Source organism: Rousettus aegyptiacus, unplaced genomic scaffold, assembly GCF_014176215.1.
Source record: "Rousettus aegyptiacus isolate mRouAeg1 unplaced genomic scaffold, mRouAeg1.p scaffold_m13_p_1, whole genome shotgun sequence".
Classification (NCBI taxonomy): Eukaryota; Metazoa; Chordata; class Mammalia; order Chiroptera; family Pteropodidae; genus Rousettus; species Rousettus aegyptiacus.
This window is the reverse complement of record NW_023416284.1, coordinates 60,096,682-60,123,394: the sequence shown is the minus strand read 5'-3', so window position 1 is coordinate 60,123,394 and position 26,713 is coordinate 60,096,682. Positions and strand designations below refer to the sequence as shown.

Below are 26,713 nucleotides of genomic sequence, written 5' to 3'. Positions count from 1 at the left end.
GCATTTCTAAAAAACTCTCAGGTGGTTCTGGGACCATGTTTTGAAAATTAGTGCTTGCCACAAACCTAGGAAGTAGGTATTTCAGTCTGTATTTTAAGGGGAAGAAACACACACAGCTAATAATTGGCAGAGTTGGGATTGCTTCTTTGATTCCGAAGTCTGTTTCTGAGCTAGTCTATTTCTGGTTTTGCAATAAGACATTCCGTCTGGGCAGAATAGTATTGACATTTTGTAGCCTAGAAATAGGATAGGACTTTATCACTCCTAACATTGAGGTTCAAATATGATTTTAAAAATTTATATGTCGTGAGATGGTTTTAATTGAAGCCAAACTGTCGGATAGAATAATATGGCCCCAAAGACGGAACTTATCATGGAGGCAGAAATAGACTAGACTGGTGAGCAGCTCTCCAACACCGAAGAATATGGGATGAAGGGGAGTGTTGGTTCTAGGTCTGCGAAGTGTCCAATAGTGGAGTTTGTCTTCTCCAGCCATCCTTGTTCAGGCTTGTTTTTGAAAGAATTGGCTTTGTGTGTGTAAACTGGAAGAGCTCTTGTGCTTAGGGAGTTGTGTTTGAGAGGCCCTCAACTGGGCCTAATAGGGAAGGAAGAAATAACCTCTTGACATGCCATAGTGTTCTGACTTCCATCTTTATCTGAGGAAACAGCGCACCAGGCACTGGGGACTGCAGGTGGCACCGAAGAAGGGGGTGGGTTGGTGGTTATCAAGAGGCACAGGTGTCTGGGTAAGATCCCCATCACCATGAGATTGCTGAGACAGTGGCCCCCTTAAGTTGTATCAGAGAGGAAAAGACTCTATCCTGTAACTGCTGTAAGACTTTGAGTCCTAAAGAGCAACTTTATTGCCTGTAATTGAGCTGTATTTATTAAACTAGCATTTCATACCTACTTCTGTAGAATTCTGCATCAGAGGCCAGCAGTGACCTTTTGATTTAACCAACCTACGTCCTACTAAGTACCAGCTTCACTGGCAATGTCCACAGAAAGTTTGCAGGGCTACTGGGATAGGAGTGTGAGATGAAGTGGAGGCCAAAGCTCTTCAGGAATGAGGCTAGAAGGCGGCCCGAGTCCCATCTCCACTAGCATGTGGAAAGAAGAGGAATGGCTTGTGGACATAAGTAAGTGTCCCTGGAGATTATTTGAGATCTGTATGGAAGGGGAATCTTCCATTTCCTAATGATCTGACAGGTGAAGCCTCAGTCATTGTATTTCAGGGTGTTAAAGTGAATCATTTTGTGCTCATTTGTACTTCCAGGCTGATGATAACCGCCAACATAACAATGATGTTAACATTTAATTCTGAATCAGAGCAAGAGCTCTGGCCTCTAATTCTGCTTTGGTGCTCGATGTTTTCAGTGGCCTTCTGAGTTACCAGCATGATTCTCTCTAGGTGAACGGTCAATTTGAAGTTCGATCATGCTTTTTTCTTGGCTTTGGCTGCTAGAACCTGAGTCAGATTTGCTACTTATGCATAGCAATTGAGCGAGACCTATCATGCATTACCAGCACTCATCCAAATGTGAAAATGGGTTCCTATCTGGGACTTGGTTTGCTATGATTACTTAGTTGTTAACTGTGAATGCCTATCTTTTGGAAATATTGCTGAGCAAATTTTAGAATTCAGATACTTCTCTAAACTTCTTTCATTAAGAACCAAGCAATTCTGTTCTCTAGTTCTGGAGATGCTACTGAGACTTTGTTGATTACTATTACCTTTATTAAGATGAGCCCTCTGTTAGGTTCTCACAGGTGGAGGACAAGCCCTCCAAAGCACAAAGATCAGCTGTGGGCCAAGGTAGGGAAGTTTCAATTAGAAGGGGAAGTTTGGCATGGCTATGTCTAGCTCATCATTTTAGAATAATACGATTATCATTTTGATACACTGCCATACAAGCATAGTAATTGAAATCTTCCATTAGATACCTTGTTGGGGAGTTTTAGCTGAATACCCAAGTGTGGAAAAATGAGACAGATTCTTTAAGAACTGGATTTTGTAGGTACAGTAGGATATACAAGGTACTGTGACAGCTTTCAAAGATTTGGCAATGGCCAGCGATATTTACTCCACAGAGGCTGGTTAACAGCAACTGCTCTAACATATTCAGCTAGAAATCCTAATAAGTTATTTACGTACTAGGTGCCAGGCACTTTGTCCATAATACAGCTAATCATTTCAACCCTACAAGGTAGGCTTATATTATTCTCATTCTAGGGATAAACAAATAGGCTCAAAGAGGTTGGCTGACACAAACCAAGGCAACCAAGTGGGAGAGCCAGTGATCTGCCAACCTTCTAAAGTCTCTACTTTCCCTATTATGGCCACGCTCCCTAAAACTAGCAGTAAGCCAGCATTAAAATTACCACAAGATTCCAGTCTACTTAAGATTGTTCTACTGTTTCAGCAAAAATCAAAAAGGGGACAGTGCTTCCCTGAGACAGAATAAAAAGCAAGAGGCAAGCTAATACTACAAACATTCCCAAAGTATCACAAAATACATAATAAAGATAGAACAGTAAATAATGCCAGAGTCATTTAAGACTGAGCTTGGTTTTAATTTTGCAGGTTTTTTTTTTTTTTTATCTTCCTCTTACAGATTATTTTTGAACAGAAGGCTAAGAACATTCAGCTGGAAGCCCTCCAAAAAGAAATAATTTTTTTTATACATTGCTGATGAAAAAGTGTAAATTGATAAGTCTTCTAGAAGTCAAAGTGGCAGTAACAAAAGCTTTTAAGAACTGGCATACTCTCTCCGCTGCAATTCCATTTTTCAAGTATTCATCTTAAGGAAATATTAAGAACATATAAAAAAATTTAGTAACACAATGTTCTTTAAAGCAGTTTATTAGTGAAAAATTGGAAACAACCTAAAAATCAACAGTTTAATAAAATGTGGCACATACTGAATACCATGCAGCCATTAAAAAATATGTAATACATTTGACACGTCAGGATAGTTGTGGTACTTGTTAAGCGAAAAAAAGTTACAAAACAGTATGTACAAGTTGATCTCATTTAAAAAAAAACCTATAAATGTACAGCAGAGTGTGGAAGGTTTACACCTAACAGTTCTCCCTGGATAGTGGTATTATTGGTGATTTTAATCTTTTAAACTATATTTTAATTTTTTTCCTTTTTACCAACACATTTATGACTTATTATTAAGAAAGCATTAACAATTCTTAAAAAGTCTCCTTTGAACCAGGAATGAGAGAGGTGCTTAGTAACCTGAGAAACAGGGATGTGCATGTTGTTAGCCTGCTACCACTTTAATGGTTTGTCAAGAGTGCTTTGATATCCAATTGTCACTGTGCTGAATGGAAATGTGGGTGATAGGAGTGCTCACCCTTCTTCAGACTAAGGAATCCATTCCTAGAAACCTTCCACAGCAAGCAAGTACTGGCATTCCAAGCAATATTTCCCTTACGTAACTAAGCATATGCTGTACCTTCACATCCGCTTGTAATATAGCCCAGAAAAGTTCTTCTACACTTGAGAACACTGTTGTTGGTGATGGTATACAAGGCAGGAATTTCTCAAGTGATGATGTTAAGTGAAGGTAAGAGGCAAGTTTTCTTTGTTTTACTGAAGAGGTTCTCTACCTTTACAACCACTCAAATGGCTTGTAAAAACAGATTCTGGGCCCTATCCCCAGAGTTTGGTTCAGTAGATAATGGTAAGGCTTAGGAATTGCATTTTTTTTTTCATTTGACAAGTATTTATTGAGTACATACTATGTGCTAGGTCTTGTGCTAAGAGTTGGGAATTTAACTGGGATCAAAATTACAGTCTATCTCAGGGAGCCTACATTTTAGAGTGACAGATATATACTAAACAAATAAATTATAAAGTAACTACATATAATTTAGATTAGCACTAGAAACAGTAAAGATCAGGAGTTTTTATCTTAAAATATATTTTTTAAATGTTACATGGAAGAACTAAGACTAGTTAGTTCTATATCCCCTTGCAGACAAAAAAAAAAAAAATCAGTACAAATAAAGGTAGAAAGTACTTGGAAACTTACGTTAGTATTTTTAGCAAGGTCGTAGGTGATGCAGATATTGCTCCTCTTGGGGTCTCACACTGAGAACCACTGCCCTACTGAGTAGACTTTCTAATTAGGACAGAGTGGAAGAAAGGGCAGGTATGCTTTTAGAACTCCCTCCTCCCCTTTTGAGTCTCATGAGGTAAGAGTCACCCATTTGGAGGTGCGGAGGCAAAGCTGGCTCTAAGTCAAACTGCAAAGCCATCTATTATGGCTCCTCACTCAGGCTTGAAGTGCTATGTACTAGGGCAACGTATTTCAAAATTTCAGGCATTCGGGAGGTAGGGTAGAGATTTTTGAGGAATCCTGTCAATGAAGCATGGAGGTAAGCTGAACCTAAGTAAATGAAGCTGCTGCTTCTTGTCCTGTACTCCATCATCTTCCCCAGTTTATCTGAGAAATGTCCTCCCAACCTCAGCTCCGCCATTCACATTGTTTTTTGGTTCTGGTGGAGAATAACAACAGGCTATAAGGATGGACTCAACTCACAGGTGACCCTGGTCTCAGGTTTCTTATTTCTCCTGTTACTCGGAGTGAGGCACATTCCCATTTCTGGGGTCTAATTTCCTATTATATAAATTCTTCTGATTAGCACCATTAAAAATGATTTAATATCATGATTAGGTTAGATTACTTTGAGGACAAATGCAGAGAAAATCCAGTAACTTTTTTGTTTGTAAAAGAGCCTATAATTATTTCCAAGTTTATTATTCATTGTTATGTGTATCCTTCACATGTTACTCATACCTAAGCTTAAGAGCTTAAATAATTGTTAATTGCACCATGAATAGGCTTCCCAAACTTTTCTTCCATGCCTAAGAATCTTTATGGGCCCTTACCTGAGTAAAAATTAAACTTATGTTTTTATAAAATAAGCCAAAACCAAAGTAAATAACCCCTCCCCCCAACCAATCAAACAAAACCCCATTAAAATAAAAAGCAATAAACAGGAAAACCTACATATTGTAGTAAATTTGTGTTAAACAAAGGTGCAAGAAGCCTTTGAACCTTAACATTATTAAAGGCTACTGTACATTATTAGGTTACTATAATCAATATTCATTTAATGGAAAGCAGAAGTTTCTGATAAAAATTTATAGACTGTAGTGAGGTTAAATCTAGATCTGAGTCTCATTTAAAGAGGGTGTAGGATAAGATGGATCAGGAATAGAAGAGATTATATATATAAAAGAGGTATCTCTGGTATTATCATAATGAGCCTCGAATCCCGGTGGATCAGGAAGCTACAAGGGCTAACAATGGGAAACTGATATTTACAGAATGTTTCTACTATGTGTCAAGGCTTTCCCTAAAAATTACCTTACGAGCTAATATTTGCTATATAAACCTCACAATAATCTTAAGATAGTGTAATTATTATCCCCATTTTACTAATAAGGAGACAGCAGTCTATGTATCATCTGAGTCAAAGTTCAAAGAGCACAATATGTGAGGAAGACTGGATTTGAACCCAGGACCATTTCATTCCAGTATCCATACTCTTTTCCCTTTACTACTCTATTTCCCATAAACCTGATTTATAGCTGCTGTTTAAGTTGACCTAAATTTTTTGTATGATCTTTTAAAGCCTAAATCTGGACTTACAGAACATAATAGATGGTACTCTTGGCTGGTTGTAGAACTTCCTCTGGGGATACAAAAAGCTTTGCTCACTGGTTCTATAGCTAACTACAGAACGCAGCGTGAGAAGCTTTGGGGTTAAGAGTACGGCAATTCACAGTGTGACTAAAAGCACCTGGTACAACTATAAAATTGTAGAGGAATTTGTCTCACAGCACTAAAATAAAAGGATAATAATTACTGTTGAAGTCTGGACTGAGAACTAAATTATCAACATGTTTACCATCTTATTAGGAAGGCTTAAAATACTATTTTAAAACATTATTTTGTGTTATTCATTTTTTAAAGTACCAAAAAATATAATTTTGATACGTTAACATTCCCTGAAGAAATGAGCTATACTTTTGCACTTCTGAACCTTTACACCAGACTGAACTACTTTTAGCTGTCATGATGTGCTACTCTTTTGGCTTCAGGCTTGGCACATCTTTTTCCCTGTGTCTGAAATACTTACTTTCCAAACCATCTCCCATTCCCCAAATCCCAGAGCTTTCAAACACAGTACCCTATGTTTCTTCTGTCACAACACTAATTGTTATACAACTGCTTATTTTTCTGTATCCTCCACTGGTCTTTAAGGTCTGCAGGGGGAAAAACTGTGTGCATCTTGTTCAAATTAGTATCCCCAGTTGATTAACATAGTGTCTGGCCCGCAACAAATGTTTGATGAATGAATGAATGAATGAGAATGACAGCAGAAGTCCTAACATGGAAACTGTGCTGATTCGTAGCAATGGTCCAAATAGCAACTTTCTGACTCCAAGTGTTTCACTAATTATTTATGTGTGTGTTTCATAACTAGAGATCTTGGTCAAGATAACTTAAGTTTATTAATAAATTTTCACAATTTTATTAGTAGGCTCAGAGTAACCAAGTGCATTCTGTTTGTATACAATTTGTTATGAGTGTAGATGCACTAATCCGTATTTTAAAAAATATTTGTTGTTCAATAAGAACAAATCCTCTTTACTATACTGTAGTATGTTCTTAATGTAGCCAATTCTGATTATGCATTAAATCGAACCAATCTACAATCTTAAAAACATTGTTGAGTGAACTGAGCTTGTCCCAGATGTCTTAGAATCTTAACTGCATATATACCAGGGAAAGATGGTAATGCTTTTTAAGGACTAGTTCTTAAATTTAAAAGAAACCATTCAGCAGTGTTTAATAAAACAACCCCTCACACCCCCAAAAAATAACCCATCAAAATACAGTATTGAAATCATTCAATTTGTTAGAAAACTAAGTAAACATGTTATAACTACATTTTTGTTTATGGAAACATCCAGAAACATTATATTAATCATGAAAGAGGTTTATATCATAGAGTTCTTTTTAAATTAACAGGTAAAAACAAATTTTAATTTTATTCTTTGGCTATTAATTATACCTAATAAATGAGTCACTGATATCAATTCACAATAAATTTATTTTACATAAAAGAAAATGTTTGCCATTAATGAAAAATTCAGTAGAAAACAGTTCTGCTTTAAGTTGGGGCTCAAAAGTAGAAGCTGCTTATTAGTGAAACCTCAGTAGAAAGAGAATTTTGTGAGAAAACATTCTTGGCATAAAAGCTCTAACATAAATTCAGTAATGAAATATTTACCAAAAATTTTATTGGCAGAAAGGCCGGTTTCTGATGGCAGCTATTTTCTCTTCTGTCTCTTAAGACACTGACATAGAAGATACTAAATCTGCTTTATTTAGAGTTAATTGTATATAAATACGGTGTAATGATGGATAATATTTCCACAGTCCACCTATTTAATTGAGCAGTTCTAAGTAGGTAATTGGCACCCTGCCCTTCTGATTTCCCCTTTCCCCCATTAGCCAGTCTGAATCCATTCCAACGACACTGAACACAGTGATCACCTATAAAATAAAATATTTTCAGTTACTATGTAAAAAAAAAACACACAGAGAAACTAATCAGATTTCTATTTGTTTAAACTATTCACTATCAAAGGACTCTAAATGTCATCAATTTTGCTGAAAGTTAAAAGATGTTTTTAGAGGCATTTTTAGAAATCTCCCAGTTACTTAATAGTTAAAAAATTTAAATAGTTCTATGATGTTCTATTTTTTGGAGTAGTTAAAAGTCTATAAAACATTAATATAACCATCTGAAATCTAAGAAAGCATTCATATAAATTATTTCCAAATAAATAATGAATTTTCATTTTGTTATACTATTAGAAGGTATGTCGATCTACGATATAATTTTCTTCCTATACTCATATTACTCACCTCATCTGCCAGAAGTGATAATTCACTACTGTTTGCAGCATCATAATCATACAAAACCCTGGCCTTCCTGCTGCCACTGCACTCCTTAAGGTCAATAAGGTTGGAAGGAGAGGTCATTACTAGGCCACTTGTTGAAGTCAAGGCAGAAGAACCAATCACATTTGATGAAGCAGATGGTACAGGTGCCACAGAAGTCTGATTGTTGTTACAATGATAATTGGATGGAAAACTGTTGAAAAGAAATAGGCTATTTATTTCCAAGTGACCAAAGTTCCTAACTATCACCACCTGGTGGCAGTGTTTACTTTCTACCAATTGCCACTTTGGCTAAAAATTTAGAGATGTTAGTATTTTAATGACAAAGTACACTGTTTAGTTTATTTTGACTGGGCCAAATATACTAGAAAAAATTTAGGTGGTTTTCAAATATAAATCTTTGAAAGTTTGTTTCAAAACTGTCTTTACAATTATAAACTTAAAAGTTTTAAAAAAACAATTATTTTTTTTCCAGAAAAATTGAGTTCATCCTTAAAATACTTTCAAAAAGCTTCTACTTAAGTTTTAATAATATTTTTCTTTTTATGAATCATTAAATAAAAACATCAATGAAAATTACTTATGAATCATTAAATAAAAACGTCAATGAAAATTACTTAAATAGTGGATACTACCACAAGAGTAAAGTTTTCTCAATTTAATTCTTTTGAGAAATATTTGAATAACTGAATTATCCTTTTTATAAAACCAATCCAATCACATTTTCTTATTTGTTAAAATGAAAAATATTTACTGAGTATCTACATGTCTGGCATCACCACCACAAGCTGAAGAGACAAAAATAAAAAGATACCTTCCTTTATGGACAAATAGACAAATAAGGAGATGGATATTCAAATAATATGATAATTATAATGAAGATTCACTAAATAGGAGAAAAGAGTAAGTTAAGTTCATTTTGTCTTCTATTTTTTAGGAAAAAAGACAATAGTTTTATTAGAAATTAGTGAAATCCCTGTGATTAATGTGGTTATAAATATTTTAAGAACAATCACAATTTTCAATTTATTGTAAGGTTACTGTTTCTCCAAGAACACTAAATGAAAAACAGCATAAAACAGATGGTCTATAATCAATTCTAATCCAACCATTTCTAATGAAAATTCGTATTTAAATCTTAACAAATCCAAGAAGTTAATATACAACAGGCCTCATCTGGTAGGGTGGGTGAAATTCATGCCTCCATAGAACATAATTTCCTTCTTCCCTTTATGACCATGTGACATCTGGAAATCACAGTTGGCCAGCAGCAAATCCCCTTCACCCCTAACTTTTCTAAACATTCCTTATAGCCCCTTATAGCTTGTTTTTATCTCCTGTACTCCTTTAAACCACTGAACCTAGAGATGGGCAGAATAGGAGTTGTATGTTCCTTGTTACCATTTCTACGCTTTTCTCCCTAACCAATCCTCCCCACTCTTTGAATTTCATGTTATTCAACTATATGCTACCCACTATTTCCTAATGCAGTTATCTACAGAGGCCTTATTCCCTTCCCTTTGTTTACAGAAGATTTTAGCTCCTGGCTCACTGACACTATATCTTAATTCTTAAAGTTTTAATATCCATATAGATAAAATTCTTCTAATACTTTGGCCTCTCAGATCAATGAACTCTTCTCTTTCAGTGATCCTGTGCCTGACGCTAGTTCAGCTACCCATTCTCACTGCCTTATGTAGACTTTATCAATTCTAACTATAACCCTTTCAATAATCGTAACTTCTAATATCTCATTCTCCAACCACCATCTTTTTTTTATATATATATTTATACAGTACTCTTACTTCAATGAGCCTATCTTGGATCTATGGTCCTACCACAGACTATCACCAATGATCCTACCAACACACCCATCACGTCTATGGTTAATTATAATCACCCCTCCCCCCGCACATGGCATCAGCACCTATGCCCCTTACTTCATTGTACTCGTTTGGTAAAAATCTCCCTATTTACCTACTCAGTATCCACGTATCAACTGTGAAAGAGAAAAATACAAAACCATGTTGTCTGGTCTAACATTCAATTTATGGGTAGGAACCTCAAGTGGGTCTGGAATGCTGCCTGGAAATAACACCACATTTCTCCAGTCCATTCACTTTCCATTCTCCTAATTACAATTTACCCTTTCATCTAATCTCAAAATTCCAACACTTGTCCCCTACCTTTACACTCAGCTGATAAACTGCTTCCCTTTTAACTGAGGAAAAAAAAGACAATTAGGAAACTTCCATACTTTTGATCATTTCTCCTCTTACTACAGATGAGCTGTCTATATTCCTAAGGCTAGTTTCTTCACCTGTACACAAAATCCCATCGTCTTTCTCCTTTTAAGGACATCAACATTAGCAAGTCTTCCCTTTCCCACATTTTCTTCATTTACTCTATCATTCTCATCTGCTTACAAAATGCTCTTAGTTTCTTATCTTAAAAAACAAACAAAATTCTGCTAGACCTCACTTTCTCCTCTGGCCACTGCTCTACCTTTCTGTTCCTCTTTATACTGGAACTCTTTGAAAGGCTTATCTAAACTTACCTTCACAGCTTCTCTTCTTGCATTCTCTTATAATACAAACAACTTTTGCCCTTACTGTTCTACCAAAACTACTCTTGTTAAGGTCATCGATGACTTCACTGTTCTAAATCCAATGGTTCATTAACAGTCTATATTTCACTGGACCCATCTAGTGATTACAGTGGGTCACTCCCCTCCACTTTCCTATATTTTCTTGGACTTTCAGGCCACACATAGTTTATATCTTACTTCACTGCTCCTTACTTAGCATCCTCCTTAGCTGATTCCTCAGCTCTCTGTGTTGGAGTACTTTAGGGCTCAGCCCTTAGTCCTCTTTTCTCTACCTGTACTTACTCCCTTGGTGATTTGAACTAGTCTTACAGATTTAAATATCCTTGATATGTTGATGACTCTAACTTACATCTTTAACTTACCCTCCAAATTCCAGACCTGCATATCACAAAATTGAATAGCTCCAGTTAGATGTTTATATTTAATAGACATTTCAAACTTAATATATCTACAGCTGGGCTTCTGATATATCTGACGTGCCCTCCCCAACCTACTCCTCCATGGCATTCTCTATTTTAATAAACCATAAGTCCATTGTTTTAGTTGTTCAAACCAAACACTTGTAGTAATTCTTGACTCCTCCAAGCCTCATATGAAGTTCATATAAAGGTTCCAATAAAAAGAATGAATTTCTAATTCAGGTTTCACTCTAAAGTTAAGAACACATTTCCTAGCATCCCTTTCTCAATGAACTCAGTCCCCAGCAGTAATTAAATAAATATTTCTAAAGATAAAAAAAGGCCCTCTCTCCCCACATATTTAGTTTTTAAAGCTTCTAACCACATAATTTCACTTTCAGATTTACTAGTATATTTAGCCTTTGTTTTGCCACTAAGATATACTTTTGTAAATTGGGGGAATTACTGGTACAAAGAAAAGCAAAACAACAACAAAAAAAACACTAACAAACCAAAAACCTGAAAGGCCATTTTCTCCTTCTAAAATCTTTCACAGACACATTTAAAAACCTGTAGATTTTCTATCACTGTAACTTGATATGTTAAAACCTCCCAATTACTTAAAAATAAAATACATTTACTAATCTTGTGACTAGTGCTTCTGTTTTCTAATCTGTAAAATGTGGATAATAATAGTACCTACCTCACTGGTGTGAGGATTTTAACATTATTACATATGAGATGTGAGAACAGTGCCTGGGGACCCTGAAGTCCTTCCTCAGTGACCGCTATTGTTCAGTTACTACTGCTACCAAAACCACTCTTACAACCATTCACATTACAAGCTGGTTCTACTCCTGGGAAATAGCTCTTGAATTTGTTAGTGTGGATCTGGATAATTTTCAAGTTCTGCATTTGAATATTTTTATACTGTTTAAAAAGCATAACCTGAAATAAATAAAAGTCCTAAAATTTCCCCTACTTTCTCTATCACAGGTTGTCACAGTGATATAATTTTTTGAGGGCAGAGAGACAAGCTAGACTTTCTTCCCTAGAATAATAGCACTGGTTTCATTTTGTAATATTTGAGCTTATCTTAAAGTGTAGCAATAACTAGTTTTTATTGAATGGCTGAGTTTCAAGCATTTATGCAGCTGTAAGCAGAATGCAAGTAGGAACAGTAGTAATAGCAACTCCTCTGCTACATTCCCAGAGTATTAGGACAAAGTGAAAAGGAAGTACTAAGGCTTCTTGGGCTTAAAAGAGTTGTCATGACGTGATGATTAAGCGATGTTCTGCTTTCAGATATTATCACCACTAATAAAACTTCAAAAATACAGTGGTATAAGTCTTACTAGAATAATGGCATTAGGATAGAACTCATTTTTAAGATCTAAAACTGGTTTTGTGAATGTGTCTAATTTTGTTCTAGGTCTACTTCTGAAAGAGTAATATATAGAAAGGAACACCAAAGTGGTGAGGTATTTTTTTTTTTTTTTTGCCTTATTCTTTAAAATAACTTCTCTTGATATCCCTCCTTCAAATTTTACATACACATCATTTTCCTGCTTTAATAGTGCCTCACTATATAAACTGCGAACTCTTTACCATTACTTACTTTAAAGGGCACCCATGACATCACCCTGCTTCACTCTTCTAGCCTCATCTACCATCCCATTCTTCACTTGAACATCAATGCTCCAACCAGAGTGAACTACTGTCAGTTCCCTAAACTTGCCACACTCTTGCTTTCCTCTGGCCCTTTTACATACATGTTCTTCCTTTGCCTGAATATTCACCCCTGCCCCCTTTCTTCATCTAGATTATTCCTAATATAATAATTTCATCTGTGAAACTTTGCTAGACCCACCTGATTTTTAAGTGTCGTGAGAGCAGAGACCATGTTTGTCCTGTACATCATTTTATTTCCAGTTCACCTGACAATATAAGGAGCTCATAAGAAATTTTACCTGTTTTATTTGCTGATATAATCTGAGAGTATAGAACAGTTCAATAATATGTGAGTCTTAAATACTGAATGATTATTATATAAGTGTTCAATAAATACCTGAATGAATGATTGAGTTACATGCTTTACATTCTATCATTTTGTGTTTAAGTATATTACCACGCTCAACATCAATGGGCTTGAAGACTTAAAGAATATTTTAAAACCTTCTTAAAAACAGTGAACAAGTAATGAATAAGAACAAATTAGTTGATCTCTAAGGCCAACTAAGTGTCAATGTAACTACCTTCTTCAACCAACTGCAAAACTATTCAAGAGAAAAGTGAATTTTAAACACTTTAAAAGCTTTCTTTATATAGCACTAAAGAGGTATTCACTTAAATTATCTTTTCATCCTTGTTAACATTCTTCTGTGCCAGAAGAGCTCAAAATGTTTTTGTAACCTCAAGAGTCTGATAATTACTCTCCTTAAAAAAAAATCTGATTTTAAGCAAGCTAATAAAAGCCTTTAATTCTTCTAATCTTCACCTCTATTATTATTAGTTCATATGCAAAAAACCTGAATTTCTTTTCTTATCAGGAATTTCATGTGTAAAAAGGAAATTACCACCTTCCCAGTTGTTTCTGGAGGTCTAACATGTACTGGTAACACTGTGCATAGTAAGTCATCTGGGCTTCTACAAAGTCATTCAGACATCGGAGGTGATGGGCCTGTAAAGGAAAAGTTTCAGTCACTTCTTAGTTCTGTAATTTATTTAAAATGGCAAACACTAAGGAAATACAGAATACAACACTGTACTCAGGGAGAATCACTAGTATCTAGCATTTTACTATAAGGCTTATTAAGATCGACCTCAGTCAATAGTGTAATAACAAACTGTTTAGTCAACAAAAACCAACAACTGTTTGATGACAGTGGGAGAACTAGGTGATAAGTTATAAAAAAATTTAAAATATTTCTTCATTTATCTTGGAAAGCATCACAATTTAAATTTCCCCGATAAATGACTAAAAAGGAAGTTAAGTTTTTCCTCCCCAAATTGCCTTAAGACTATAGAAGTCTTTTGTTCCAGATGAATTTCCAAAGAATGAACACTCACATGTGTACTGCTGATTCCCTCTAGCAGAAGTCTGGTAATCTCTGCCTGACGATCAAATTCACTTTGAGTTATTCTTAATTCCTGTTCAGACTTAATTAGAACACAATTTTAGAATCTCATTAAGGGACTTAAGTTCATTTTATGTACATTCGTTTAGAGTACTCTACTGAAAAATTCCCCTAACCCCACATGATAATCTGGCAATTCCCTGATTCTGCTTTATATCTAAACTGGTCCCTGGTTTCTAGACCTTAGTTTTTCTATATTACTCAATCTGGAAAGAATTGATTACTTACCTGTACTTGACTCAAAAAAATCTATTAATGCCAGAGCTTAATGACATACGAATAAAAACCGAGGAAAAACTATGGGATAGTCAATGTTTCCAAGTATAGGTTTTGCTATATGTTATCATTTTATAAAACTTTAAAATTACCATTTACATGTATAAAATATTTCAAAAAATTCTCAGTTATTACCATAGTCGCTTTACTTTGAAGTTAAAGATAGTCTTTAATCACAAATGAAACATTTCAGAATTGAAACCACAAGATTTTGACCTCTTGTGTTTAGTAACCAAACATATACTTGTTTCTAGGCACACTGGTCATAAGTTCCTTCGAAGGATTCTTTGTCCTATATAAATGTTTTTCTTTTTAGTTTTCTTTCTGAACTTTACATAAAATATCCTTTAAGCAGAAATATTACCTATAAAATATGCTCGGATTTTTCTGAAAGTTATGGGTGACCTTTAATCAGTGTTGTGCTGGTAAACCAGCTCTTCAGGAAAAAAAAAAAAAAGCAAGAATGTGTTGCTTTTCATGGTGTAAGTACTGCTACCACCGTTGATTTCAAGCTACCATGGTAAAGACCTTGGAGCTGGAAAGAGGTGTGTATAATAGCACACCACTACTAGCTTCAAGCATCTGATCACACATTTTAGTGCTGGGACAAAACAGTTCATTTATAAAATCAACATGATCTAAAAATAGTAAATACTGGCAAAAACCATCTTCTCAAACTCTGGCAAGAGTTGGTTGGTAGTAAGTGAGAATGAAAAAATAAATTCTGACAGCTCACTCAAAATAATCAGCTTTCTCTTTCATCGGGAATCTTCATTGGTAATGTCGTTATAACGATATTTTTTACCACCTCTCCAGAATAAATAGCTTCCCCCCTCGCAGTCAAATAATTATAATATTTTCAAGCCTTTAGTAAGTATAAAAATAAGGTCTGAACTTTTCCCTTCACACCCCATTTCTGTCTCCCTCAACCCTGATGGCACTAGGTAACATGGTGAACCAGTCAACAAGGATATAATAGCAAAGTAATCAGTTGCTATATTCTCATCTCACTGGCGAAAGACTTGGCAGAGGAGACTAAGAATTGCCTACTAGGTTGGATTTATAGAACTAAGCTTGAATTACTCATTAAGTCAAGAATTAACATTAAATTTACTTGACTGAAATCAGAATATATGGTGCTTTAATAGGGCTGAAGTAAGCATCATCTGGAAGTTAGCATGGCATGGAAAAAAGTCATAAGAGAAGAAAAGAATCGATGTTTTTCCTAAGGAAAATGTTAAGGACAACCAATCATTTCAGTGTTACATCTGCAGTATTTACTGTTCTACTTGGTTGAATACAAAAAAGTTTTAATAGAAGTAACCATAGCAAATCAAAAATGAACTTTGGAAGTAAAGGAGGCTAGTTACATGTAGATCTTTGATTGTACAACTTGATTTAATAGCTGTTAGTAGAAATGGCAAAAGTCTACTAAATGGCAATATTTCTGTATAAGGTGTAAGCAAGTAAGCTAAGTAAAAGATCAAAAGTGATTCGGAAGCTTGAATCTGAAGTGGGAATAATGTTTTAAAGCTAAAATACTGAATAAAAAAAAAATAAAATGATCTTATTAAGGATAAGTCTTCTCTGTTTGAGCAAAAGTAATTATTTGTGAAGAAGGGTATCACATTACAAATCCTAGGAAGTCATTCTTCTGTAAAATCTAGACTTTATATTTAGAAAAGAAAAATGACAGGAAGGAAACAAATCTCATTTTTGAATAAGTTTCAGTGTATGTCTTCGGTGGTTGCAAACAGTTAAAAGTCCCAAACCATTTCTACTTCTGACACATATAATTAATTAATCATAATAATTAATTTGAGAGGCTGAGGCTAACTGAAATTAGGTTTAGTGTGATCAATTTACTTAGGAAGATAATGATCCATATTAGATAGGTAAAAAAGGTTTAAAGAAAGATAATAAATTTAAAGAGTTTTTATTCTGTCCTCTAGAAGATCTCGTTCCTGGACTTAATTTTACAATTAAGAGGTAGAATTCTAAGGTAAAGACCTACTCCTTAGAATTACTGTTCCTGGGCTAACAGATCTAGAGTATATATGACAGTATAACTTGGATTAGGAAAGCAAGAAGAATTCTTTTAGGATATAACTTGGAAAAAGGGCAAGAATTTGTTGGTCGCCATATCAGTAGTGGGTAACTATGTTAGAAATTTAGTTCATGCATTTGCTGTGACAAACTTGGTCAGTGTTACTTTTTCTACAGGCAAAAATCTTAAAATAATCCAGGAATATAAAGCTTTTAAATTAAACATTTTTAAATTACAAAAACATTTTTAAATTACAAGCAGTGAGGATTATAGACAACTGCCCAAATTTATTTTGGTATATTTTCTTAAGTTTTTGTCATACATACATAAATAAATATTTGTTTCATGAGTTTCTTCCCATTATATCAAATATTTCCCAAATCTGTTGAAACTGCAGAATCAAATCAGAGGTTTTTTGGTGTACTTGCATGCTAACCAAAGTGGAAGAGAACTGTTTTTCTTCTTTAACCTATATTCTCTTCTATATTGCTCTGCTACTTTTTTGTGTTAGAGGTTTAGGAGAAATCAGAGGCTAGAGCAGAACTGTAACTAAGTTGATGAAGGGATTCCACAAAGGGGCATGAGAGCATAAGCCAAGAATTTCACACTGGATTTCCAAGTCATAGAATCAATAACTCCATAACCTATGCATGAAACAGACTATATAGCCACCAATCCTACAAAGTTAGAAAATAAAAAGTTAAAGTTTGTAAAACTATTACAGGGGCCACAATTACCATCTGCCCTCACTGTCCTCATCTGAAGGTTAGATTTTGGTAGGCCTGAACATAAAAAGGAAATGAAAAATGCTTCTGAAGACCTCAAATAGCATTTGAAACAAATCTACACTGAAGTCATAATGTTATTTATTAAATTACTGCTTAGTTACTTGATTTCCTATGCTAGAAAGATTAGAACTGGTAACACAGGTAGAGGAACATCTAATAGCACAGTCATAAGGACAGCTTCTAAAAGTGACAGTCTGACACTGAGAAGACAACATACTTCAAAAACAAACAACAGATCCAACTGATATATGGTATAGTAATGAATATTCATAAAAAAGACATTAACTATAAGTAAAATTAAATATATGCTATCCTGTATTTAATGCGGTAGCAAAATACTTGTAAATAAGTTATTTTCAACTAGAGTGACAGAAAAATTTGGTTGGGTGCTGAAAAGAACAAGCTTCAGTTACCTAGAAAATTCATTGTGTGATATATGATATATTCAGTTCTCTGAAGATAGAGAACATGATTTTATTCATATGTTTGACTGTCACATAAATAAATCAAATATTTAAATTGTCCTCTGGCAAGGCATTGTAGAGATTACCACTTAATATAAAAGGTATTGAGAGTGTGTCCAAACCACATCTCTGCAGCATTGTTCTACTGCTCTGTGGAGCTACTACTAACCAAATGAACAAAGCGTTCCATAACCATTTTCAGATTTTATAAGATTTAGTAACAAAGACTGACTAGCACCATGGTTGTTGCCCAATATTTACCGAATCAATAATTAAATTTTTGTTTCATAATTCTGTAGTTTAATAATTTACTTACTTTTGTCACTTCCACTGCCCATATCTAGCCAGCATTAAAAATTAGAGAAAAATATAGAGGATGAAAGAAAGTTGGAATTTAACATTTTCTACAACTTAGTACAGAAAAAATGTAAATATTTTAATTCAAATGGCATACTCCTTTTCCAGAATCATATTAACAGATTAAATATAGCAAATAAATTAGTATAGCTTAATATACTGTTAAGGTATGCCTTCATATGTATCATTATCAATTTTTGAATCTTTTATTAATTCCATAAATTAATAAGAACAGATTTCTGAAAATGGGAATATTTAACCCCTCTTAATTCTAGTTTTCTCATTTTTAAAATCATAGGTTTAGACTAAATGATTTCTACTTTCTCATTTAGGTCTAAAATTCTAAAATTTTAGAAAACTAAAATAAAGGAAGGATAAATGAACACTGAACATTGATATAGCCATTGGGGGATGGGCACAATACACTAGAAATATAATGAATTTAAAATTATCAGACTTAAATGCATCTTACTATAAGTAGATGACATCGTAGTAAAACAAATGCCTAATAAATGAAACACTCTTGCTAACTGTTTAGAATATTTTTACTTAAGATAAAAAGAAAAAACAAACTATAATTTATACACTAAATTACTAAGACTAAAATAGTCTCACACTTTTCATTTACCTAAAGATAGGACAATGGAAATAAATGAATGCATTCTCTTGCTATCTAAGAAAAGCCCTAATTTAGCCAGGGGCTCACAGATTCTCTCCCTGCCCCTCTGCTTCTAGTTCAATGATAATGGAATAAAAGCAATTAACTGCCAATTTTTGTTATTAACTGTACTGCTGGTGCCATGCACTTTTATGGATATAATATATCTAGGAGTATAATATTAAACACTCTATAAATCTTTATTGGCTAACATTTATATAAGTTTTTGGGCTATGTTCAGATTTTAACAAATTTCTATTTATTTTGTTAAAAAATTAAAATTTTTAACATTTCAGAAATTTCTCAAATTAAGCTCAATATATATATTGGATGCTATACAATTCTCACTCCCAATTCTTGCCCAAGGCTATCACTATTTTGCAATTTTCTTAAGTGAATTAGCATTGTACGGGGAATGGGACTTGCCATTACAGAAATACTTAAACTACTGCAGTTTGCCTTGGTCTGAAATTGCAGAAAAAATGAACTCCATGCTGAGTTTGGGTGAAAATTAAGGAAACATTGAAGGTACTGAGAAGCAAAATAAACCTGTATACCATATAGCTTTCTCTAAGTTAAGTAAATTTTGTTCATTTTCTTTGCCAACAGTGAAAATATAAAGTGCCAACTAAATTAATATTTTTTATTGAGTATAAAAGGCACAATATATTTATGTATAAATTCACATTCTAAAATCTGAATTTGGCATAGCTAATATATTTGGCAATTAGAACATACAATTTCTGTTCAAGTTCCAATACTGCTTCTGCTAGTATTCCTTACATTTTTGTTAGATTAATGAATGCATGGCTTCAAATATTTTAGACCTTTAATGCAGATAATAGCAAGAGAAGGCACTTTATTCAAGATGTAGAAAACACAGTAGGCCAACAAACCTTCAGCCATTTTACATGCAGGAAGTTGAGCATGTAAGAGAAATTTACCATATTGTTATCTCCTTCAAGGCGAGCTGAATTTAGTTGCTTAAGTACATAGGTAAGAGACAAAGAACACATTATACCAGTGAACAGTGAAACAAGTTACTTCCTCACAATAAAGAACATATGAACAGGTATAAAACAGTGATAAAATGATTTTCTATTTTAAAAAACCAACTATATTGTTCTATGAAATTTCATATAGTGTCTATTTAATTTTTCCAAAAGACTCAAATTTTCAAAGAAAAAAACATGGCTGATGTTTGATTTTAAATTAGAATAATTTAGGGATAATGTATCACTTTAAAAACTTGCCACCATTACTTACAACTTTTATTAAATTTTCACCTATGAAAGCCCTTGCCTACCCACAGCTTTCTTATTCAAAGATCTTTTCTGTTTTATGAATGTATAATGACTTCAACCATGTTCTCTTTCAATCAGCCTAGCTAGGGCTTGGCATAGCCTAAAGAAATATAAAAGGCATGTCAATCCTCATATTTTTAATAAACTTTGAATTCTAATATGTGTACCTTTATGGTGCTATACATTCAGGGGTTTTACAAATTAAAGATTTAGAGTACTATGGAAACGTGTAAGGGGACAGAGGGACCTATTAGCTATGTAAAGTTATTTGAACGTGTATTTTCCATTATATATAGATACCCAAAAGTAACGGAGGTCTAAACTTCTAAATATTGGAGAGTTTTGAAACTAGATGATTTTTTTTTCTTCCCATTAACAAAACTCTAAAATAATTTTAAGTTTATATAAGACTAAGATTAGGTTAATAAATGTCAGTGCCTTAAAATTTAAATGTAGAAGTTATATTTGTCTTTGCTTTTCTGATATGTTTTATTCTATTTTCAAAACTATTTTTGTTCACTTGTGAAACATTCAGGTAGGCTTCTCTTTTCTGTTCAATTAGTATACTTGAGAAATGCCTTTGATATTGCTTTACCATTCTTCATTAGTAGTTAGTAACTAATAAAATATGATAGTAAAGTAGCACTATTGGATACAGGCAGAAATATTTTACTGAGAGGGCTAAATCATCAAAACATTCAATCCACTATACAAGATTGTAATCACAGGCAGCAGAGATTTTGCATTATTTATCTATGATCTTCTCCTCAGCGAAGCATCTTGTACAAAATCAACACTCAATAAATACAGAATTTAAAAAGAGATCACAAAAAATTAGTAAATAAATTTTTTTAAAAAGTGATGACATGCATAGGTCCCAAACTACTTGCAAAGGAATGACTAGTCACAAAATGATTCATGGAAATGTATAAATAAGTGAAATCAAAGAAAGTCTGAGGTTAAAGTAACCTCTTCAGTTGCCAACTAGGAACCAGGAAATGTGTCAAAGGAGGAAAAAAAAAGGCAAATCAAAATTCCCAGTGTTTTCTATTTTTTGATTTTAAGTAAATGGAGGAGAAATACAAGGAAAAAAATCACAAAATATAGGCATGGCTCAAGGCTTTGTAATAACAAACTGAAAGGACTTTTCCTTTCCAAAGCATTTCAGACTTACTAGCATAAAGTCTGAAGAAAAACGAGTTGGTTATCTAGGGAGAAAGAACACAACTAAAAACAGGAAATATAAATTTTGTCTAGACTAACATATTTAGTATCTGGCTCATTTGTTTTATGTAATACATAAGTCCTAGAAAAGATGTATATAAATGAGGTTGTTGAATAAAGTCATTTGTATAATCTTTCATTTTTATTTTAAATGTAACTTCTCATGGAAAAAGTTTTTTGTCCACCACAATATACAGAACAGAAAAACTGTCAAGATCTTCTATGGATGTATCAAAAGACAACATCTCTCAAAATCTAGCTATTATATTTAGTTTCTTATATACTTTAATAGCAGTGGTAAAACAATTTAGAATAATCAATGATCTTGTATACTGTTAAATCTATGAATTTTCTGGGACTCTTCCAGGTAAAGTAGACTATCATTATCCTATAATAAAGTGCTTGTTAAAGGAAGCTTTGCAGTGACAGTTGATAACAGTATTCTTATTCCACGATCACCACTGGGCACATACAGACATTTTGAATAAGGAGATTCTGTTCTAGTTCAACATTTCTCTCCAAATAATCCATATTTATCAACACTTTTTCCTAATTATGAAATTAGTGTTTTAAAAACCAGTTTATATTTTATTATATAAATTTATTATTAACAACTAGAAACGAATATCCTGAGTCTCTTGCCATCTCCAGTATTCATTCTTAAAGTTCTGATTCTGCAAAGAGCCTTTGTAAGGAAGTTAGGCTGTTCTTGATGATGTCATGATAAATTCTGAGGTGAAACAGATAGTGAAGTTGAAATTAATGCCTTGTCAAAGGTAGTTCTTTTCCTGCAGGAGCTAATACAGAATCTCCAAAAGAGGAACCATCTAGAAGAAAATAATTTATTTTGCTCATATAAACTATTGGGGTAATCTCATAAAACATCACTGGTCAACACCAAGTTACTAGTTTTGAATTTTATTCAAAACCAAGTCTCAACCTTTTTTTTCCCGAAACAAGAGAACAACAGATTTCTGCCAGCAATGTGGGAATACATTCCTTTAAGGAATGATTCTTGATGGTAGTAGTGGCAGTGAATTGGGAAATGAATGCAGTGGGAACGTCATGCCTTTTAATAAAACATATCTCTTAGCTCAAATTAAGAATTAGCTTATTAGCTTTCTCTAATAAATTCAGGCTTGTTTATATTGTAGTCTTAAAGGTATTCCAATTCAAATCTGATTAATCTCTTGAAGTTTTGTAGTAAATGTATAAATTGTGAAAGTATTAAACAAGCTTATAAATAAAATTTTTAACAAAGTTATACATATATGTGTGTATATAGATACATGTAAAAAATCACTGAATTAGTATTTTTAATATATATCCACTCAGTTTTAAAGACTATTTTGAGGTTGATTTTATGAAAAATACACTACTTATTTATCCAAAAGGGTTTCCTCCCCTTCAGTCCATGCTGCCACTGTTTTATTCTAAGTGACAACTCTTTTAGTCAGTTTGAGTCACATATGGAAAGAAAGCCACACCTAATTTTTAAGTCACACACAAGCATTCTCAAACTTAGTTCATTCTCACCTTAATTACTATTTGTTTTTCTATTTTGAATATAATCAGTCTATCTTCAGAAGACATATTTGCCAACACCACTGAGGATATTTAAAGATGACAGAGCTTAAGGAGCTCTTGTAATTTTTCTTTAGCAACAGGTATGTCACTGAAATAAGAATACTGCCTCTAGATATGACTACTTTGCACTGAATTTGGTCGTATTAAGTTCTGATAAGTTTGTTTAAAAACACAAAAACAATACCCTAAAGTCATATTCTAGTCTTAATGACACACTGTAGCTTGCATGGTATATGAGTAAAACATTTAACAAATCTAGAAGGTATTAACCTAAAATGTTTTTCTATTAAAAAACACTACTTACTGAAGCTCTAGTTTCTGCAGCTTTTGCCTTTTTTAGTCTGGTTTTTGCAGCATCCAAATCCAGTCTCTTATTTTGTAATAGTTTCCTTTCTTTCTGTAAGTTTAGGAAATAAAAATATAAAAGTTAATGATATTAAAATCCAGTAAGGGCATCACATTAAAAGTATTATCTTCCAGTAAATATATAAATCATCTAATAAAACAAATATCTATAATTACAAAATTTGGCTTTAGAGTGACTATTCAGGCATTTGGCTCCCTTTTCTGTTTTCAATTTTAAAATGAAAGAGAGATCTGGATATCTGGGAAAGATAAAGGTGACGGAAGAAACAAAGGAATATTAGTTTTAACATTTTGTGATTTTTGCCCCACAGGGAACATTTGGCAGTATTTTCTTAGGTGTCATAATTGGGGAAGGGATGATACTAGCATCCACTGGGTAGAAGCCAAAGATGCTGCTAAACAGCCACAGTGCAGTACAACTCCCACAATAAAAAATTACTCAGCCCAAAATGACAGTGGCGCCCAGGTTGAGAAACTTTTTAAAACTGATAGTTTATCCAGAAGTGCCTATGATGAAGGAGGTATGCGTGTAGGGTAAATAAAGCACCTTGATACCCTATGTGATCATATGTGCTATAGCACTTAAAATAACTGTACTATTCCAAAATAGAATTTCAAATTTATAGAATAATGAATAAACATTAGTATGGTATCTTAGAATTCCTCAGGAGAACCTCAAGCTTGCATATAATAGGTAAGATCATAAGAATTCAGTTTGCTTTATTCATTCTTGGACAGATTTCACATATCGAATTTCATCCTATTGACAATCTAGTATCATATTTCAACTTGGTGGTTTTTCCTCTGTCTCAGTCCAAATATTTTTACACAGAGACAAATTCATTGTAAAATATTTTCTTTAAAATTTTGTAATAAGAAACCTGCAAATTAAAGTTTGAAGTAGTATTGAAGAAACAAAGTAAACTAAAAAATAATTAATAAATTAGGTTTGGGAAAGTGATAATATTTCTTATACTTCAACAATAAAACATAGTGTGTGAAAAGAAGATAATAGATTTCTGGGGATGCAAAAGACGGAAGTCTAATAGCCAGAAATACAGCTTCTAATAATCAGGTTTCTGGTTCGCAGTTTAAATGTAGTTACATGGCTATACTATGGTGGTATTTTGTAACATGTTTTTATAATCATTCCAGGAAACTCTTGATAGATTGTAGTGCTGGTAATGAACAATAACACTACAGGGATGCAACAATGGAGTCCATATCGTCAATAGTCCTTTATTTTGGTTAGCTTTGTGTTCTGCTTTGTGTTCCAGACTGATTTTTAAACTTTTCTCATCTGCTACATCTACATGGTCTTGAAGAGGGAAAATTATTCACTAAAAACTGTAAGTATGTATCTAAATATTTTACTAAAAAAAAAAAAAAAAAAGAGGAAACACTTTCCAACTCACAGCAATTGTTTTGTAATCTCCTTCTATAAAGTTTCTTAAAGGAGTGAGAAAATTTAAGGCTGATGTTTGAATCAGCTCTCTGTCTGCGGTTCCAATTCGTTTTTGTGTTTCTCCACATTTAATGAGAGCATTGCCTGAAAAGGAAAAAAAGTTTTATCATTGTCTGGTAATTTCAGAAAATAGAATCATGTTAAAGATAAATCAGCAACTTGATCTGCTTTAAAGTTAGTTGTCACTTGTTTAAGTAAAAATCAAACAGAATTAACTGTAGTTAAGGTAGTTTTATTCTAAAAATAAATTTAAGATTATAAATATCTAAATTAAAATGACAAAGATGAATTCCTTAACCATATTCTACCCGTGGGACAAAAGAGGATAGATACTCTAAAAATTATTTGTGGTTACAGCTCAAATAGTTTGTTTATAAAATTATAATGCTTAAAATATTTTAATATATAGGTCAAGTCAAAATTAATCTTGTTTCTATATTTATGCACTTAGCTCAAATATCTATAAATAACAGTATATGTCCATATTTTAGGTTAAAGAAAAATTCAGGACAAGTACTGTGGGAAAGAGTGAAAGATAAGCGAACCACAACACCAAGGTTCTACTCCCAGTTCTATCTCTACCTGGCTTTAGTTCTCTGGATTTTAAGTCCTTCATGTTAGGATGAGATTAGATGTGATTGGTAAAGAAGGTAATAATATAACATAATAGTGAATAGCTCAATTTTTGGGTACAGATCTAATTTGAATAAATAGCTATATGATCATGGATGAATTATGTAAGACTCAGTTTCCTTATCTTTAAAATGGAGATAACAGAATTTACATCATAAGTAAGATATAAATGAGGATTTACTGAAATAATACTTAAATTGTAAAGTGGTTAGCCTAAATGCCCGGAACACTCAATTGTTAGGTATTATAGATTATTAATAAACAGATTCACAAAGCTCAATTCTAGTAATCAGGGTATATTCAATGGAAATATTAGTGATACGAACAGATTAAGTGAATTAAAAAAAAAGTTCAAAAGTCTTTTAAATGTTCATGATTCACTAGGACTTCAGTTTGGTGAAGGAAAAGGATGGGTCTTCTTCATATACCTTTATGACTCAAGCATCTAAATTGTGTCTGTCACAAGCAGGTAAAAAAAATCTGTTTAATGTATCAGGTTTTTCTAAAATTAATAGCTATAATTTAGAAATAAAACTATAGAAATTTTAAGCATTTTCCAACTAATAAAAAAAATTATATTTTGAAGAACACAATGTAAAAGTTTCAAAATTGTATATCTAAAAGCCAGTCAACAGAGTAATGGCATTCATTACATAGTACTTTAGTTATTTTCTTTTGACATAAGAGAACTACTAAAGTTTAAGTTCATTTAGTCCCAGAATTTATGAGGTATTTCATAAATCAGAAGTGTATGTAGAAAATCATTTAATTTCATATCCAAATAAGGACCAATTTCTTGAAGAATCTTAATAAAGAAAATTATTAGATATAAATAATAGAAAAAAAGCTATAGAAATATGACAGTCTTTATGGTTTGAGAAAATTAGATTTGAAGGACAATGACATAAAATGTTGACCTTCAGTTACACATTAAAAAATTCAATACAGCGATAAAAAGCTGACAAAACTGTAAAACATGATTATAAAAAATTAAACTACGTAAAGGAAACAAATATAATCTAAACATCCAAAGATAACCATTGTTAACATTTTTGTGGTACTGATATTATTGTATAATGACAGCACTAGTAGTTTGTTCAAACACTTACTATGTGCCAGATGCTTTCCTATAGAAATACATTAAATAACCCTCAAGAAAGCTTATTATCAACTAGAGGAGACATATGCAAAAAAACAAAAACAAAAAACAAAAACAAAAAACTGCCCTATATCATTAACAAGTACTACAACAGAGGTGTTGCAAGATTCACTGGAAGTATAAGTGAAGAATGCATTTAACTTTTACACCTAAAAAGATCATGTGAATTCTCCGAACATAGATTAAATTGAATATATTTACTCACCCAAAATTTTAACATAAAAATTTAAAGTTAAAATTGATTC

The 26,713-nt window shown here is 33.0% G+C and overlaps 1 protein-coding gene across 2 annotated transcripts in view; it reads right to left on the bottom strand.

Annotated features, from left to right (window-relative positions):
• Nucleotides 1-4,347: 4,347 nt before the first annotated feature.
• SH3GLB1 (SH3 domain containing GRB2 like, endophilin B1) overlaps nt 4,348-26,713 on the bottom strand; it is a 34,321-nt gene continuing 11,955 nt past the window's right edge. Inside the window, exons 4-11 of one of the 2 annotated variants that reach the window (XM_016148523.2) lie at nt 24,627-24,760; nt 23,150-23,242; nt 19,627-19,713; nt 18,032-18,055; nt 14,073-14,162; nt 13,583-13,683; nt 7,962-8,190; nt 4,348-7,586 (exon numbers count right to left, since the gene is read on the bottom strand). In XM_016148523.2, the coding sequence (XP_016004009.1) occupies nt 7,479-7,586; nt 7,962-8,190; nt 13,583-13,683; nt 14,073-14,162; nt 18,032-18,055; nt 19,627-19,713; nt 23,150-23,242; nt 24,627-24,760 (866 nt within the window). In that variant the 3' untranslated portion in view covers nt 4,348-7,478. The remainder of the gene's footprint in view (nt 7,587-7,961; nt 8,191-13,582; nt 13,684-14,072; nt 14,163-18,031; nt 18,056-19,626; nt 19,714-23,149; nt 23,243-24,626; nt 24,761-26,713) is intronic. The other variant, XM_016148520.2, reaches the window with a different exon arrangement.